Here is a 17,375-nt window from a genome sequence, read left to right on the forward strand (position 1 = left end):
GGACTCAGCCGCTCGGCGGTCACTTCCATGATCTTCACCGCAAACTCATGGCCGGTAGCTCGATGGACGCACCGGCGGACCACGGAGCTCACTCCTCTGCCAGAGGGGCACAAGAGTGCCAGTCAGGGCCCCGGGCACCCAAGACAACTGCACAGGAGGACACCGCCCCTCCACACCCCTAGGGAGCTCACTCTGGCCAACAGCAGCTTCATGGGAGCCTCAGGAGCCTGGGAACACCCTTCCTGCCCTGCGACCCCTGCCCTGCCTTCCCACAAGAAAGAGAAGAGAGGAAACGATCTCCACGCTCACTACCTGACCGCCTCCATCCGAGTGCCAAAGTTCCCCCCCTGGACCGTGTGTTCTCACGAAGCCAAACTCGGAGCGATCCTATTGGACCACGTAGACCTGCCACCGTGAGTGTCCCAGACACCTCTTCACGGGTGCAGACAGCCCCACCACCCTCTGATACCTCCTGTAGAGGTGGCTCTAAAAAAGCCAAGAGCTGTTGCCTAGAGGACCAAAGCTGAGAATCAGAGGGTCTTGGGTTAGGCCGACCCAGCGATGCCACGCCACGTAGGCCAAGGTTCTCAACCTGTGGGTCAAGCGCCCCTTTCACAGGGGTCACCCGATTCATTACAGTAGCAAAATTATAGTGATGAAGTAGCAACAAAAATAATTTTACGGTTGGGGGTCACCACCACATGAGGCACTGTCTGAAAGGGTCGCAGCCTGAGGAAGGTTGGGAACCGCTGCTTCTAAACCCTTGCAGCACGGCAGGTTTGGGCCTGGCCTCTCGTCCCTCTTTGTGGCCTCCGTTCAGTCCTGGGGCTGTTAAATGCCAGCTTAAGGGCCTTTGGCGGCCTGGCCGGGATCCTGCGGCTGACCACAAGGCAGGTGGTTTGAACCCACCAGCAGCTCCGCAGGAGCAAGATGAAGCGCTGTTAGTTCTACTAGTAAGTGCTTGAAGGCACCCCATTCCACCTGCCAGCCTTGGCCCCAAAGACTCTCAGCTTTCTTGTGGCTTGGCAAACCCAGCCCCCCCCCCTTTTTTTAATTTTTGGCAAACCCAGCTCTTGTCAGCAGGTTCCTAGAGTCACCCCATTCCACCAGGAAATGGTCTGCCTGAAGGCTCTCAGCTCCCTTGCTCCGAGGCTTGGCATACCCATGGTAACTGTCTTCCTCTGCAGTGTGGGAAGCCTACTGCACCATCTGGCACCAGTCTCCTGGTTCCGCTATCACCATCTTTCTGGCATCACATCTCCCCACCTGGAGCCACCTCTGGTATTACAGCTCTGTCTATCTTCTGGGTCTAGGGGGTTCTCAGCACAGGGAACCTGGGTCCAAAGGACATGCTCTGCTCCTCTTTCTTGGTGCGAGTGAGGTCCCGCCTTTCAACTTCTGGGATGACTTATTTAAATTTAGCAGGATGACACAAAACAGACCAGTCCCCCAGGAGGGAAAGGGGGTGTAGAAAGGGGGAATGGATCACAGGGAGCTACATATAACCTCCTCTCTGGGGGACGTGCAGCAGAGGGGTGGGTGAAGGGAGACGCTGGACAGTGTAATATAAGATACAATAATAATTTATAAATTATCAAGGGTGCATGGGGGAGAGGGGAGGAGGAAGGGGAGGGGAAAAAAGGAAAATGAGCTGATTCCAGGAACCCAAGAGGAAAGCGAATTTTGGGAATAATGAGGGCAACAAATGTATAGGTGTGCTTTACACAATTGATCTATGTATTGTGATGAATTGTATGAGCCCCAATAAATTGATTTAAAAAAAAGAACGAGGAAAAAAAATGATAGCTCGATAAATGAATGAAAAGAAAAAAAAACAAAACAGACCAATCCCCTCATCAGGGTTTGATATATCCTTTTGGCATGGCTCCACCCCTACCCCCATGCACCTTATTTGCATTATCAGCAGGAGCCCGGTGGGTGGTGCACTTGGGCTGTTAGCCTTTGGAAACTACCAGTCGCTCCACTGGGGGAAGATGGGCCTTTCTACGCCCATAAAGGGTTGGCAGCTTGGAAACCCCCAGGCACAGGTGTCCACTACCCTCTGGGGTTGCTGTGAGTGAGAATTCATTCAGTGGCAGGAGGTTTTCCGATCCCCTCGGGGCCGCCAGCAGGGGTCAGGACAAGGGACTGAAGATCAGAGAAACCTGTGTGTACCAACTCATGACTGGCTTGTTCACGTCGCAGCTCAAACTCGTTCATGTTCACGCATCAGAAGTCTTCCCAGGCCTCCATATCAACAGTCATCGCCTTTAACTACGTTCATCGCCCCATTTATCTGATCTCTCCCACCTTTATCTTTCTTCGTGTTTCTTGTCTGTCTACCACTACATTGAAAACTCTACCAGGAGAGGATGGCTTGGCCACCTTGAGGGTCACCCATGCCTGGAAGAGTGTGCCCAGCACATAGAAGGTGTTTAGGACACCTTTCACAAATGCAAGGATCTGCCACTGCCTCTGAGGTAAGACCTTCCTTTCATTCTCTGCATGCTGAAACATACTCATCTTTCAAGATTCAGCCCCCAAATCCTCCTTCTAGAAGCTCTCTCGTAGCATTTTAGTCCCCTGGTTCTCTGGGACCCCCATGGGAGATCTCTACCATAGACATGTCTCTTGTCAGTTCCCGAGTCTCTGTCAGCCCTTAACCTGGAGGACTCCAAGGTACTGACCACTTTTCCATCCTCAGTGAAAGCCTGCGATCGACTCTGTTTAGTTTCCTGTCTGGCACCGGTTAGTTCAAAGCATGAATGAATGAATGAATTTGTGACAAAGTACAGGTTGTCCCAGAATAGGTCCAGTCACCAAATGGTCCCCGCTGACCTTGACCCTTCCCATGTAGAGCTATCTAGAATCAGCCCTGGTGGCATAGTCTGCTGATCACAAGGTCAGCAGTTCAAAACCAGAAGCCACTGTTCAGAGCAAGATGAAGCTGTCTGCTCCTATAGAGACTACGGCCTTGGGCACCAGGAGGGGCAGTTGTCCCCTTGACCCATAGGGACGTTCTGAATCAAAACTGACCTGAGGGCAGTGATTGGGCTTTTGGAGACCCCTGGAGCAGGGGGCCTGGGGGGCTTAAACCGAAATCTCCGGAATGCAAAGCCATCAGCAGCCCCACAGAAGAAAGCCCGCTCTGCCCCGCAAGGCTCGAGGGTAACGTGTAGCCCTAGAAGGAACTGTGTATCCATGCGGGCTAAGACCCAGCCTCGCTTCGCCTCCGACGCCCGGCCTCACCTGCCAATGACGTCCTTGGGATCGTACTTCTGGTAAAACTCTTTGGCGGCTGCCCAGTCGGGCAGCTCATCCTCCGGCCCCACGTCCCGCGTCATTCCGAAGGAGGCGGGCGTCTGCGTGGAAGAAATGGAGAGGAGTGAGGGCAGGGAGGTCCACAGGCTCTGGGAGGACGCACATCGCAGTTCCCTGCGCAACCCTAGTGGCAGGGGCGCCAGGATCCTGGGGTGCACGGTGGGGGGTGGGGCTGGGGACGGGACCGGGGAAGGATCGGGAGGAGGGAAAGGGACGGGGGAGGGGAAGGAAGAAGGGACCGAGGACTGAGGGGCTGGGGCACCAGGGCTGGCGGCTGTTGCCGCGCAGGCGCACTTTGTCAGGCGAGGGGATGGGGAGCGGGGTCTCGAGCGGGCTCATCGCGAGCGCAGGGAGAAAGGCCGGGGTCGCGGAAAGGCCGCAGGGTCGCCGAACTCCCCTGCAGTCACTTACCTGAAGCCACAGGCGCCACCGGCAAACACCCTGGGCCCGCCCCCACCCTCTCCGCCAATGGCCAGCGCCGCCCGAAGACCGAGGCTCAGAAACCCTTCTGATTGGACGCTGGCAGCCCAATGGGGAGCCGGCAATGCCGGAGCTGGGGCGAGCGTCAGAGCTTGAAGTTACCTAGCACTACGACGCGTGGGCGGGTCTCCAGATGCAGCCAATGAGCGGGGCTGGAGGCCCGGGCTGGGACCCGGAAGTCGGGTTTCCCGGGAAGCGTGACCTCTGTTGTCCCGACGCAGGCTTTGCTGCCCCTCCAGGTCCTGGTCTCGGGCCAGCGCTCCTCAGTCTCCCCTCGACATTCCTGTCTGAATTTGACTCTTAGGTTGGCTGGAGAAGAATATTCAAAGTACCAAGCCGATCTGTCCTGGATGAAGAATGGGCTTAGAGCTCCTTAGAGCTCGGGTGGCGAGACTTCGTCGTACATACTTTGGGCATGTGACAACTGTCAGGAGAGCCCAGTCCCCGGAAAAGGACAGCATGTTTGGTACAGGGAAGGGGCGGCCAAAAGGAGGAGGCCCTTGATGAGATGGATTGACACAGTGGCTGCAACCATGGGCTCAAATATAAGAACAATTGTGAGCCTGGTGCCAGACTGGGCAGCATTTTGTTCTGTTGTGCATAGATAGGGTCGCTGGAGGTCGGAACTGACCCCATGGCACTTAACAACATTGGCAGTCTGATCCAAAGCGCCCGGCGGGCGCACACTCACTGTCTGGACCCCACTTGGTGCAGACTGGGACTAGCCACGGCCCCTGCAAAGCCCTGACATTCACCTCGGCGACACAGCTTCCCAAGGTTCCACTATCTTTCCCTTCCGACCAGTCCACCCGCTCTCATCTTCTCTAATGCCTGTAAACCAGGTCCATGGGTGTCAGTGGCCAGACTCAACCTGTCTCTCTATTGCTGCTTTCCCCCCACTTCCCCTCAACAAGTGGGTCTGGGTAGCCACCTAGCAAGCCTTTCAGGCTGCTACAAGCTCCTTTGACCTTCAGTCGTAGAGGGGAGTTTTCTCCATGGTTCCAGATTTTTTCCAGCTTCTGACAAAAACCACAAATTCCAAAGAGTTCCTCTTCAATCTGTCAACAATGGCCCCTTAGGCAGGGCTCTGAATACAAACATCCTGCGTACTGCAAAGCTCTGAGTGGGGCTTATCTTTTCAGAGGCTTCCTTACAGGCGTGTCTAAACCCATTTAAAGATGGAATTTTAATGGCTCAAAGCAAGTGGGCTTACAAGCTCCCTATTTTCATACTTCCCAATAATCAGTTCTATAAATCCTTATATCAATAATAATAGGCAGAAGAAATCAGTATAAACAAAGTAGAATTAGATCCTACCTCAATTTGTTTTCTAAATTTTTTTCCTACCTCAATTCTTAAAACAGTTAAATTCAATCTGTTTAGTTTATCTTAATCCTTTTTGAGGAACAGAGGGATTTCTCTTAAGTTGTCTCCCCAAAATATATGCCAGATTTAGCTTGAAAATGATTGTTCACTAGGCAGTGAAAGTAGGTCAGAGGTTATCCTACTTAACATCAGCCATCAAGAATGGATTGGGAGTCATTCTCACTGAAAGGTATTAGCTGTCTAGATCAAGCAGACACCACTGTTTATCCCACAACAAATAGGGCCCATTCCTTTCTGTTATTGTTCCCTTGAAGCAGTGCCCATAGGCAAGCCCGGGACCACTCTAAGATGACTAAGCTTAGGCTACTATCTTGCCACACATGCCCCCCCTATTCCCTCCTCTTACTATTGCACGTTCACCCCTAGGTCATCCCCCTCCTATTGTTTGTATTGCCTATGTTACAACCCCTCTCTATGAAGTAGGTTGCTATCTGCTATCAGGGGGGTTGCATGTCTCCCAGGATAGTAATTGCCTGCTTTATTGTATGAGACACCAGAATGATCAAACCTGTTCAAGGATGAATTGTACTGTCCTTCGCTGTGACGTATGATGCTGTGATGTATCCCCCTAAAGTAATATGATGCGTGGTTAGCAATAAATAATGAGGCTCCCTGGTTCTCGGGAGGGTGGCTGCCAGAGGGTGGCTGGAGAAGGTGGCTAAGGAGGACGAAGCAGCGGCTTCTTCTCTGACGGCTAAGCCCCCTCCATGAGGACCATCAAGCTGGGCTGAACAATGCTACCATGAATTGCGTCTGACTCCATTACTTGACTCCATCCTTTAACTCTCATGCTCTCTATGACTTTACTATAATCTCTACTTTTATCGCTGTACAATTGCACTTACCGAACCTGTGATGTTTTGTGAAGTTCCCTCTTCCCTTTAACCCCACAATCCTTGTCTAAACTATTCTATTGATACAAAAATATGGGGTTAGGCCTCTGAGAGCATCAAACCAGAGCCAGGCTGTCAGCCATTTTCTCTAATCAGCATGGTCTGAAAAATTCAAGGGGTGATTTCTACCCCTGAGCTCAAAGTATACATTCACAACATGCATCTTTGCCATTTCACACAGGAATAACCAAAGACTACAACCAAACAAAATAATCAAAGCTTTAACTTCCCATTTTCTTTCCAGAAAACCACCCAGTAGGCCATATGGACATATCTGATCTCCGGCTAGCTGAAGAAGGAAAAGTACCATGAGGGAGCGGCCAAGAATCCACTCTCCCATGTTCATGACTTCTCTCTCGAGTACCGACTCCCAAGGCACCATAATGTGTGCATCTGGGTAGACTAGAGAAACAAATTAGTAGACACTCATGTGTATAGGAAAGAGCTTTATATAAAACAGCAGTTGAATATTGAGAAACCATCCCAGCCCAATCCATATATTATCTCATATATGCGATACCAATCTATAAAATCCTCTTCAGACTCATGAAACACAGGCAATGATGCTGAATGCAGGACGGTCACAGGCCAGTAGGTGGGAAGTCTCATGGATCCAGCGGTGTAAGCATCTCAGCACTGGCAAGGCTCTCCATGTGGCTTCTCCTTAGGGATGTCTCACAGGGAGTGAGCCCAGAGAGAGAGTGTGTCCCGCCTCCAAGGAAGGAAGACAGGAGTCCCCAGAATCCTCAGAAGGCCATGCCCACACAGAGGCTTCATTGGCTATATCCTGATCGACAGGCTAAATCCACCCCTTCACTCTTAATCCTCAAATGGACAGCAGATTATGTTACTACCACATCCACTTTGTGGAGGTGATGTTCCAGTGCAGAGGTGTAGGGTAAGTGCGTATAATCATCCTACAGCCGTTTAAGAAATGTCACTCCTCGGGGATCACAACCATACATGGGGAGAAACATCCAAAAACCTTACCATATATACTCGAACATATGCCAACCCAAATATCAGCTGAGGCACCTAATTTTACCACAAAAACTGCATTAAAAATGTGCTGAAAAACTCGGCTTATACACGAGTATATACGGTAAAAGAATTGGACTTTTAGCATCAACTAAGTCCACATGGAAGAAGCACTCCAGCTTGTGTGGTGCAAGGATTATAAACAGTATAATCCAGATCCAAAAGAGGGAATGGTACCAGAGCTTAAATTGTGAGCACCTGGCTTGCAGGAGGCTGTGTTGGGCAGTAGAAGCCCCAAATCCATGTTCAGGATCCACACATGAATCAAGCTTCCAGTGAATCACCTCTGGTCATAGTTGAGGAGTGTGAGGAGCCTTGCTATCACGCTGAGAGCATTGTAAAGTTGATGACGGCAGACACAGGTTTGATCTTCTGATCATTTGATCTTCTTTGGACCCAGTTCTGTTGTTTCTGCTTAAAAAAAAAAAAGCTAAGGAAATCCACATGGATTAATTTTCAGATGAATCCTGTCCGACGATGGACCAGGGATGTGAATAGCCTTGCGATCATGCACGGGGCTCGGAAAACAGATGATTGCAGATGCAGTTAATGTTTAGGTTAAAAAGTTAAGGTTAAAATCTCCATTCTGACCCATTTTTAATATTTTCTGCTTTCTTTTCAATTGGGGCTTTTAATGTGTTACTTTGTTATTGTTGTTAGTTCTTAATTTTGATGTTTATGAGATCCAGGAGAGAGAAATCTATGAAGACAGTCACTGGATTAATGGTTCCTTAGGGACATGGCAGGGGAGGTCGGGGGGAAATGGGGAGCTAATAATGATAAGTGCAAGAATGAAGAAATGTTCTACAACTGACTGAGGTGATGATGCACTTGAACTACTGACCTGTGTGACGTGTGAATTAGATGCCCCTAAAACTGTTTAAACAAGAAATGTGCCAGGCACTATGGAATTTATACAAATTATCTTTTATATAGACATTATTTTGAAAAGGCACTACCTTCAGCCAAGTTGTCAATGTTATCACCACCATCAACTGTTGTGCTAACACATCACTGACATAGTGTGCCTGCCCAAAACTGCCTAAGAATCTAATTGAGTGACATCCTATCCCTACTGCCCTCACTTCCAAAATGCCATGAGCGACAAGGGATGGAAAACGATTCTAAATGGAAGGAGACTCTCGAGCCATGACAACTACAGGCAAAAAGAGTATCTGCACCCGACCCTAAAACGGACAAGCTATCACTAAAAAGGACACGACTAGACAATATCACATCAATGTTAACTCCTCAGAATTATTTCAGAATAGATGCCTTTGCATGGTGGTGCTGGTAAAGAACATTACATACACCATGGGCGGGTCGAAGAATGAACAGCTCTGTCTTGGAGAAGCACGGCCCAAATGTTCTCTAGAAGCAAGGGCGGTCCACTGCCTCACATCTTTTGAACGCTATCAAAAGGAGCCAATTCCTGGAGTCGGATTCTTAGAGGATCCGGGGGAAAGCAGCCTTATTAAGATGAACTAGCACCGGGGCTAGAATGTTAGGCTCACACACAGTAAGAACTGAGGGTGACACAGGACCAGAGGGTCCGTTCTGTCGCACAGAGGGTTGCTGTGGGTTGGAATGGGACTTAAGAACAATAGCAGTTATGTGAGAACATATTCTTGTTCTTAGGAGTTACATTAATACAGTGTGGACAAATCTTTTTTTCTCAATTATCAATCGCACCTCGGATAAACCTCACTGGCCACGATATTGCCACTGCGCAAAGCTGACAAATCACTTTCATACGGCCTTTCTCACCCAGGTCTTGAAACTCTTAGCAAATAACTAGCGGGGTGGTGGGGTGGTATGCAAATAAGGTATTTATGGCCCACCAAGGATAGCTTACGAGTAACACAAATACAATGCATGGGCCAAGAAAGCGTGTATGGAGCCCTAGCGAAGGGATTGATCCATTTTGCCATCTGATTAGGTTTTGAAGGAGTAATCCTAGGGGCAGAAAGGGGACCTAACTATCACGCAGGTCACAGGATTGGAGCACATCCTTTGGACCTGGGGTCCCTATACTGAGAGACTCCGAAACCCAAGACACAAAGGCATAGCTAGACACTGGAGATGGTGCCTGGTCGCAAGTGGAGGTAGCAGAACACAGTGGCCTGTGAGCGGTAGCAGTAACGGACCTGCCGACCACGGAGAGGCTTCCTGGCAAAGTGGAGTCCTGCTAGGCACGGAAAGGGCAGAGCTAGAGTGCCTGGGTAACATATGCCAGAGCAGGCAGTTGCCAGGCCAAATGTCAGAAAGAGGCCAGATGGTGGCATGGCAGAGAAACTGTCCTGATCAAAGAACTGTATCCGAGTTGTTCCTGATCCTGAATTGTGTTACCCGTTACTTCCTTTACAAATTCACGAGTATGGTCTGAGAGTAATGACTGTCCCAGTGGAGAAGTACAAAGCGCAGAGGAGGAACACCTGGTGCTGTAGACGGAGGGTGGAGGAGAAGTCAGCCCACACCACTGGGCAAGCATGAAGTAATCAGGGATGATTTAAGTTAAACTTAAACTCACTGCCAAGGAGTCCATGCTGACTCATAGCTGCCCCTGTGGGTTTCCGAGACTGTCCCTCTTTATGGGAGGAGAAAGCCCAGTCTCTCTCCAGGCACCACTGGGGGTTTCGAAACACTGACCATGTGGGTTGCAGCCTAAGGGGTAACCGCATCTCCAGAGCCTCTAACTTCATAGTTCAGCATCAATGACATATGTAGCTAGAAAAATGCAAAGCAAGTATGGGGGAGGGAGGGAGTTACTTCAAAAAGCTTGTGGGAAAATCCCATTATCCTCCAACTCCATTTTGAACACTCCCTCATATGGTGGCGTGTCTCAAAAATTAGGTCTTGGTGCAAGGTGCACAGGCCTTCACTGCTGTAATCCCTTCATGTTCTACAGGCTTGAACCGTTTTCAGACTCATCAGTGTTTAGGGGAATGGAATATTTCCTGCTGGTAAACCGACGTACACCTAGTCTGAGGTTTTAAATTTGCTATCTTTCTTTAGGAATTAGTATTGAACACAACCAAGTCTTATGTGGAGAGTACTGGCTCTCAGACAATGGCGTGCTAGCATCAGTAATATAGAAAAATCTGTGAGAACTGAAGGGGTTAAGAGATACCAAGTGCATGAGAGGTAGTCTAGAAGATGGTAATACAGAGAGGCGACTGCCCCGGTGACATCGTGGGTGCTGTGTCGGGCCTCAACGCAAGGCCAGCAGCTGGCAAGCACCGGCTGCTCCTCCAACTAGCGAGCAGCCCTGGAAACCCGTCCCAGCGGCTCTTCTATCTACGGACTGGAGAGCAGAGTCTGGGTTTGGTGTGTAAAAGGGAAGGGAGGGTCTTCCCAAGGACAGAAAGAGCTCTGGGGCCCTCTGGGGGAGGTGTGGCCAGGCTCTCCCTGAGGGGGAGGTGTACTGAGACCAGAACGGTTCACCAAAGTGCTTTATTGTAAAACAAACAACAGGGCCATAAAGTCAGGCTTGGTCTCGAGCCCTACTTCCAGGTGGAGGCCCTGCAGATGGTTGGGGGGATGCGGGGTGGTGGGGCGCGGTGGTGGGGCGGGCTGATCCCTCTCATCAGTCTGAACAGTTGCCTCCTTTGAGTGCTTCTCCAACACCATCCTTCCAACCAGATGGGACCTGCTGCTGGCACTGGATCCCAGCACTGGCGCACTGCAGCGTCCAGGAAGTCTCCGTGGATCCTCCGCAGGGGCCACCAGGGTCACTCAGCCTGTGCGATGGCATAGGAGAGCAGCCACAGCAGCAGGGGGCCCAGAGCAAGGGCCGTGAGCCAGACAAGGAAGCTGGCCAGGATGAGCCTCCGTGCCCGGGCCCCCCAGTGCACTGCCTCCTCAGACCGGCCTGCCTTATGTCGCTCTTCTGCCTGTGGGGGCAGGGGTTTGGTTAGATCCCCCCCTGCTTCTGCCCCAAGGTGCCTGTTGCCTCATTGCACTCCACCCCTCACCCACGCCCCCATCCCTACTGTGTCTCAAAGTGCTCCCACCCATTCAATGACCCTCCAGCTCCAGCTTGTCTTTTGTCCTCATCTACAGAACAAGGGCCCTGTCTCTGCCCTGCTGGCTCCTGGAGGGGACCAAGGACAGCGCCTGAGATCACACACCTGGAAGCCTTTGTAAGCCCTTTGATTGCCCAGCTTTTCCCACCCATCCCAGTCATTCTGAAGTGGGAATTCTTGGTAGGAACCCAGTGGTTCTCAACCTTCCTCATGCCGCAACCCTTTCATGCAGTTCCTCATGTGGTGGTGACCCCCCCCAACCATAACATTATTTTCGTTGCTACTTCATCACTGTCATTTTATTACTGTGATGAATCGTTCGACCCATAAAGGGGTCAAGACCTACAGGTTAAGCAGCATCCCGTTCTTACATCCCCCAAAGGCTCTATCCTTTTCACCATTAAGGGGTCTCTTGAATGATTTTATCCCATCGAAACCCCCAAATTTGTATGATTATAGAAACAAGGTCTAATGGATAAAAATGCAAACTAGGGTTGCCAGAATGTGTTGAGAAACCTCAGCATGGTCGGAAAAAGGGTTAAGTAAGGCAAGGTCCACGTGCAGCTTCTGTGGAGTTTGTGGAACTGTTGAACCCTCTCCAGGTCCTGGTATTACTCACCAGCTCCAAGAGCGGCGGTTCTCAACCTGTGGGTCTCAACCCCTTGGGGTGGGAGGGGGGTCGAACGACCCTTTCACAGGGGTTGCCTAAGACCATCGGAAAACACACAAATATTTCACAATATATAATTACATATTGTTTTGTGATTCATCACTATGCTGTAATTATGTTTAATTACTGATACGTTCAATTTGTAACAATGAAAATACATCCTGCCTGTATGATTCATAACAGTAGCAAAAGGACAGTTATGAGGTAGCAACGAAAGTAATGTTATGGTTGGGGGTCACCCCAGCATGAGGAGCTGTATGAAAGGCATTAGGAAGGCTGAGACCTTCTGTCCTAGGGACTGCTCTCATCACTGCTCAGTGGTCTCCCAATTCACCCCCTGGGCAGGCCCGGAGTGTGGATCTCCCTGACCAAGGCACTCTCCCCCGAGAGCCTCCCAACGTGTACTGTGTTCCAACAGCACATTCAAGGTCGAGCCCAAATGTCCAAGCGCGCAGCATTCGACACTCTGGAGGATCTGGATCCTCTCTCACTATCCCACACCTTTCAAACGGCCACGCCAAACTAATAGGCTAGTCTCTTTAACCTCTCTCTCCTTTACTTACTCACCCTTTAAAGAGATTTTCTCACTGCCTCCCCTACGCCCACCTTGATCTCTACCCATCATTCACACGTCTCCGCATAGCTTCCATAAGGCTCTGCGTTCCTTTAGGACACTGATGAACTGCATTCTATTTACTTGATCCGCTCTCCTGCCATCTCCTTCATTAAACGATGAACTCTTTGACAGCAGGAACCAGTTTTTATTCATTTTTTTACTGGCCCTGACAGGTATAGGGACTTTGATCAATGTAGCTAGACCAGATAAGAAACCATTGCCTTACATCCACCCACCCACCTGCTCCCACTAGAATCACATTTCTCACCTTGACGGCAAACACAAGAGCCACCACTCCCAGGCAAGAACAACCACAGAGAACACTAGTGGCCGCCCAGTACCGGAGGCGGAGCCAGCAGCAGCGGAGAGGGGGAGGAGAAGGAGCAGCCTCCGTGGGGCTCACCAAGGTCTCCATTGCCTTCTCTGCGTCCTCCATCACCTGTGGACAACAGTCAAGGTCCATGTGAGCCCGAGGGGAGCCGTTGGCTGGGCTTGCTCAGACTTCACCCCTCTCCCACTGTCCTCCTGGCCTAGCCCGCTCCTAGGAATGCTGCCTAGCTCAGTTCTCAGGAATTCCTCCAGTGACTCATGCACCCGCAGAACAACCGTGGGCTTGCAATCTGCCCTCGGTTTTAAGAGGACAAGCCAGTAGGAAAGCATTCTCTGGGCTACTCAGTGATGAGCACGGAGGGACAGTGACAGGTGCACCTGAGGAGAGAAACACAGGATTTCAAACCAGGTTAGGAATCTGAGACCATGTATGGGTTGCAGGGTTCCCTCAAGTTCCCCAGGGGCTGGCCCGGAGCACGGGACCCTAGGTCCTCTACCCCGCTCCAAGTGAAAACATGGCTCACGGCTGGAGCAGGTGGCGGACCCAGCTTCCCTCTTGTGCTGTCAGATGTATTGCCGAGAAACCACAACTCTGACCAGAATGACCCAGTTGCAACCTCTTCTCCTGTGTGACGTCTTCCACCTCCTCTCCAATTAACGTCAAGACAGCAGCCCCTTTACAATCACTCCCAACGGCAGCAGGGCCCACCCAGAAACCCTTTGCCCTCGAATCTCCAACCACATCCTTGGCTCCCAGCTGAGACCATGTGTACCCGCCCCCCCCCAAATGTGACCACGGATAAAGGTGTGCAAAGGGCACAGCACACAGAGAACAAATGACACGGGGCACTAAGCTGCAGGGGGAGCGTGTGAGAAACTTGGGTAAGATACACACAACCACAGGAACGCAAGGACCAGGGAGCTGGAGTAGGAACAAACGGGGACCGGGGCTCTTTCTTACCTGGTGACTGGCCCTGAGGAACTGAGTTTCGTTCGGCTCCTGCTTCAGATTCGATTTGGCTGGGGTGCAGGATGGGTTGGCTCAGGGTCTCTTAAGTCAAGCCCAGGAGTGAGGTTACAGTGGCTACCCCACAACGTGGGAGCCCCAAGAGCTGGGGAGGTGTGGCTGACTCAAACCAGTTCAGCTGGATGGAGGAGGGAAGGAGGGAGGGGCAAGCGATGATGGAGCAACTGGGGGCAGGATGCCCGCCCGCCTTTGGGGAGGAGGCTCAGGCAGTCCCAGGGGAAAGCCCAAGAACCCAGAGACAATAAGGCAGCAAAAGGTGCTCAGCTCGAGTGACAGTCGGTACCCTCCCAGACTGGGCTTGCCAGCCTTCCTTCTTGGGTGGAGACTTTGGATTCAAAAGCTTATGTCATCCAGGGCTAGAGATCAGCAGGCTGGGGAAGGTCTTGACAAGAATTACAGGGCTCAGAACAACGATGCCCAAGTCCCCGCCCAACCCACCATCAAGCCAGAAAATCAGAAGCCTCCTTACTCGGATGCTTGTACAGAAACTAAGTTTATTATTTTTTTCTTAAAAAAAACAAAAAACAAAACAAAAAACTAAAAAAAAAAACAAAAAAAACAAAAACCACCCCACCTCTTGGTGGAGAAGCCCCTCCCCCTTCCCCTTCCGGCGGTGGGCTGTAAAACACAGCTGGGAAATCAGGTACAAGGGGTGGGGATAGACTAACTCACCACCCTTAACACTGCCCAGCCATGTGGGGTGGGAGGGGAGGGTAAAGAGCCACATTTCTATGGCGACCAACTGCCTACCCCCTAACTTTGGTGGAAAGAAAGGAGGAAGGCCCGTAAGTCCCCTGGAGGCTTCCCCGCCACCCACCCAAGAGGCTTCAAGTAGTGGTTAAGAGTCAGGCCTGGTTGTGGGTGGGGTGGGAGGGGCGGGGAGGGGCCACAGCGGGACCTGGGTGGAGGGGCAGCCCACTCACGTCTTAGCCTTGCGGCCTCTGTGACTAGCGGTGGGCGGGGCAGTGCTGCGCAGGGTGCGCTGGTCCCCGTGGTCGGCCCCCCCAGGGCGGCGGGGGCCAGGCTTGCGGTGGGGGGTCCCATCCCCTTCCTGCTCTTCACCTGAGGCTTCGGCCTCAGACTCTTCTACGGAACCCTCAGGCCCCGGGGAGCTTGGAGGCTGAAGGCGGCCCCGCTTTGCAGGGCCGGGGCCCCCACCAGTGGGTGCCCCTGCCCGTTTGCGGGGCACCTTCTCTGTCTCTAGTGGAGGAACTAGAGATCCCGGACGCAACCGGGTTGAGCGCAGTTTTGGGGCTAGGGAGACCATGGGAGGTGACAACTCCAACCCGCCGCCTGGCCCGCTCTCCACTAAATCCAAGTCGTCCTGAATGACAGCCACCACCATGGACCCTTCGCTCTTGCGGCCCCGTGTTCCCTCCGCTTCCAGTCGCAGGCGGGCCAGGCGGGTAAGGGGTCGGCCTCCATCTTCATCAGAACTGCCCTCACTGTCGTCCTGGACCTGGGGTTGTTGTCGCCTTCCCAGTCCACAGCTCTCAAGGATGGAAGAGCTGTCATGGTCCAGGGCAGGGAGCTGGTTGGGGCGAGGTGATGGTGGGTTCTTGGGAGGTCGACCCCGCTTGCGCTTGGGAGGGGATGTGGAAATGGTGACGGTGGTGACAGTGTTGGCGACAGTAACGGTGGGGCAGGCTATAAGTGGTGGGAAGGACGGCAGAGCCAGTGGTAGCGGGGGTGGCTGTGTCCGGCTCTCTAAACTGCCATCCCCTGGAGAAGAAACAGTCCCAGGGACGGGCAAATCTCGCGCTTTAGGTGGCCGCCCACGCCGCCTTTTCTCCACAGGTGACAAGATGATGGGTGCGGGTTTGGGAGCTGACTGGGGTCCTCCAGCAGGGTCTGTGGCCGTCAGGCTCTCGGCCCCGGGGACTGGGGTGGCCCCATTGGGTTTTCCTTTAGAGGTGGTGGAGGGGGCCTCATCCACTCCCGGCCCAGGATCAGCCGGAGACCTGGTCTTTTTAGGGGGCCGTCCTCGCCGGCGCTTCACAGCAGGTGGGGTGATGGCAAGCAGTGCCCCCTCTCCATTCTCCGGGCTGCCTCCACTGGTCACCCCCAACTCAATGTGACGGCGGGCTATGAAAGGCTGCTGGGTTTGGGTGGGCAGCGTGGAGAGGGGAGCAGCTTCGCAGGGTCCACTAGTGGGAGGTGGAGACTCTTGCCCGGTCGCGCTGGGGCTAGATGGACTCCCCAGGCCGGCACCCATCTCAGAGACCTCCGGAGCTGCAGTGCTGGCAGCTGCACTTCCTCGCTGCTGTCGCCGCCGTCTCACCAGCTCCTTCTCTTCCACCACGGTGACCAGCCGTCCAGGCAACTTGCGAAGCACTTTGGGGCCTGGAGGCTGCCCCGGCCGACCAGTTCCCTGACCCCGAATCTCTACATCGGCACTGGTGCGACGCCGAGGGGGGCGGGCGGGTGAAGGGCTTTCGGGTGAGGAGGAAGCGGAGGACATTGATGGCGCTGGAACAGGTTCTGGAAGCTTCTCTGGACTAGAGGTTGGAGTTCGGGCCTCCAGCAGCTCTTCAGAGGTCCTGGCACCGTCCACTGGCTCCTGCAGTGGCTTGTCAGAGGCTGCCGAGGCTGGGCGCGCCACCCCGTTGTGCTCATTCAGACACATGGGCACCTCCTCACCATCGGGCAGCACTCTGACAACTGCCTCCTGGGCAGGTTCTGGCACCTCCTGCTCTTGACCATTGAGGTGGCCACTAGCCTCTGGGGTTGGGCTTGGTGTCGGAGTGAGAGACAGGCCCTTCTCTGGCACAGACAGGACTTCCACAGCAACTGGAAACAGGTCCTTAGGGGACCTACGAGCGAGCGGGCAAGTCTCAGAACTGTCCATGCCAGTGAGCTCCAGGGGCTCTGGAGATGCCACTACCGGCGGCGCACACAGCTCAACCTCAGGCCCCAATCCCAAGGGGAGGTTGGTGCCTACAGGGGACAGAGGCACAGGAGCTGGACCAAGGAGGAGAGAGGGAGAGGGCGTGAGAGGAAACGGGATCTGAGCTGGTGGGGAGGTCTGAGCGGCTGGGGGAGGCTGAGTTGGTGGGGGGGTACTAGCAGGAGGAGGGGTGCAAGCAAGAGAAGAACAAGAGGGGGGGAGGATCTGGGAAGGAGGAAGAGGTGGTGGTGGTAGGACTTGGACAGGAAGAATGGCTATTGGACTTGGGGGTGAAATGGGGATCGGGGCAGAGATTGGGGGAGCAGGAGCTGGAGTGGGCCGAGGTCTGGGTGCTGGCCGGGGAGCTCGCTCCCTGGTAGGGTTGCAGCGGGGTGGCGTGGCAGTACTGCGAGGATGTTGGGTGGGTATCACGGGAGTGTGGTTTGCGCCTTGAATCTCAGCACGGGCCCCACGAAGACGCTCACTGACTCGAGTCCCTGGCCTCTCGGGAGCCTTGACTTTTTTACTGCGCCGGTGGCTGCCTCCACCGGTCCCACAGGAAACCTCATCGCCAGCCCCCGGCCCCTCCTCCTCTTGGGGCAGGCGGAACACCTCTTCCTTGGCTTGGTCCAGGTCCTTTCGGGCAGCTTCCACTTGCTCCTACCAACAACCGAGTCCAAGGGAAGATCAGTGGGAGGAGGC

The 17,375-nt window shown here is 53.1% G+C and overlaps 3 protein-coding genes across 4 annotated transcripts in view; all 3 read right to left on the reverse strand.

The window, feature by feature from the left end:
• PHKG2 (phosphorylase kinase catalytic subunit gamma 2) overlaps nucleotides 1-3,660 on the reverse strand; it is a 9,364-nt gene extending 5,704 nt beyond the window's left edge. Inside the window, exons 1-3 of the mRNA XM_004705656.2 lie at nucleotides 3,616-3,660; nucleotides 3,250-3,362; nucleotides 5-96 (exon numbers count right to left, since the gene is read on the reverse strand). Of these exons, the coding sequence (XP_004705713.2) occupies nucleotides 5-96; nucleotides 3,250-3,362; nucleotides 3,616-3,660 (250 nt within the window). The remainder of the gene's footprint in view (nucleotides 1-4; nucleotides 97-3,249; nucleotides 3,363-3,615) is intronic.
• Nucleotides 3,661-10,557: 6,897 nt separating this feature from the next.
• Nucleotides 10,558-14,350, reverse strand: TMEM265 (transmembrane protein 265). Of its 2 annotated transcripts, XM_045286094.1 has the most exons (3): nucleotides 13,721-14,350; nucleotides 12,698-12,868; nucleotides 10,558-11,011 (listed from the first exon to the last, which is right to left on the reverse strand). In XM_045286094.1, exons 2-3 carry the CDS (start codon nucleotides 12,863-12,865, stop codon nucleotides 10,850-10,852), a joined length of 330 nt encoding a protein of 109 aa, XP_045142029.1. In that variant the 5' UTR covers nucleotides 12,866-12,868; nucleotides 13,721-14,350; the 3' UTR covers nucleotides 10,558-10,849. The 2 variants fall into 2 exon arrangements, with proteins under 2 accessions (XP_045142029.1, XP_012861014.2); XM_013005560.2 differs by having other exon boundaries at nucleotides 12,698-14,350.
• LOC101639323 (Snf2 related CREBBP activator protein) overlaps nucleotides 14,258-17,375 on the reverse strand; it is a 30,135-nt gene continuing 27,017 nt past the window's right edge. Inside the window, exon 32 of the mRNA XM_004705657.2 lies at nucleotides 14,258-17,333. Within this exon, the coding sequence (XP_004705714.1) occupies nucleotides 14,706-17,333 (2,628 nt within the window). The 3' untranslated portion in view covers nucleotides 14,258-14,705. The remainder of the gene's footprint in view (nucleotides 17,334-17,375) is intronic.

This window comes from Echinops telfairi, unplaced genomic scaffold (genome assembly GCF_000313985.2).
Source record: "Echinops telfairi isolate 266 unplaced genomic scaffold, ASM31398v2 ScPeMD7_5;HRSCAF=22, whole genome shotgun sequence".
NCBI lineage: Eukaryota > Metazoa > Chordata > Mammalia > Afrosoricida > Tenrecidae > Echinops > Echinops telfairi.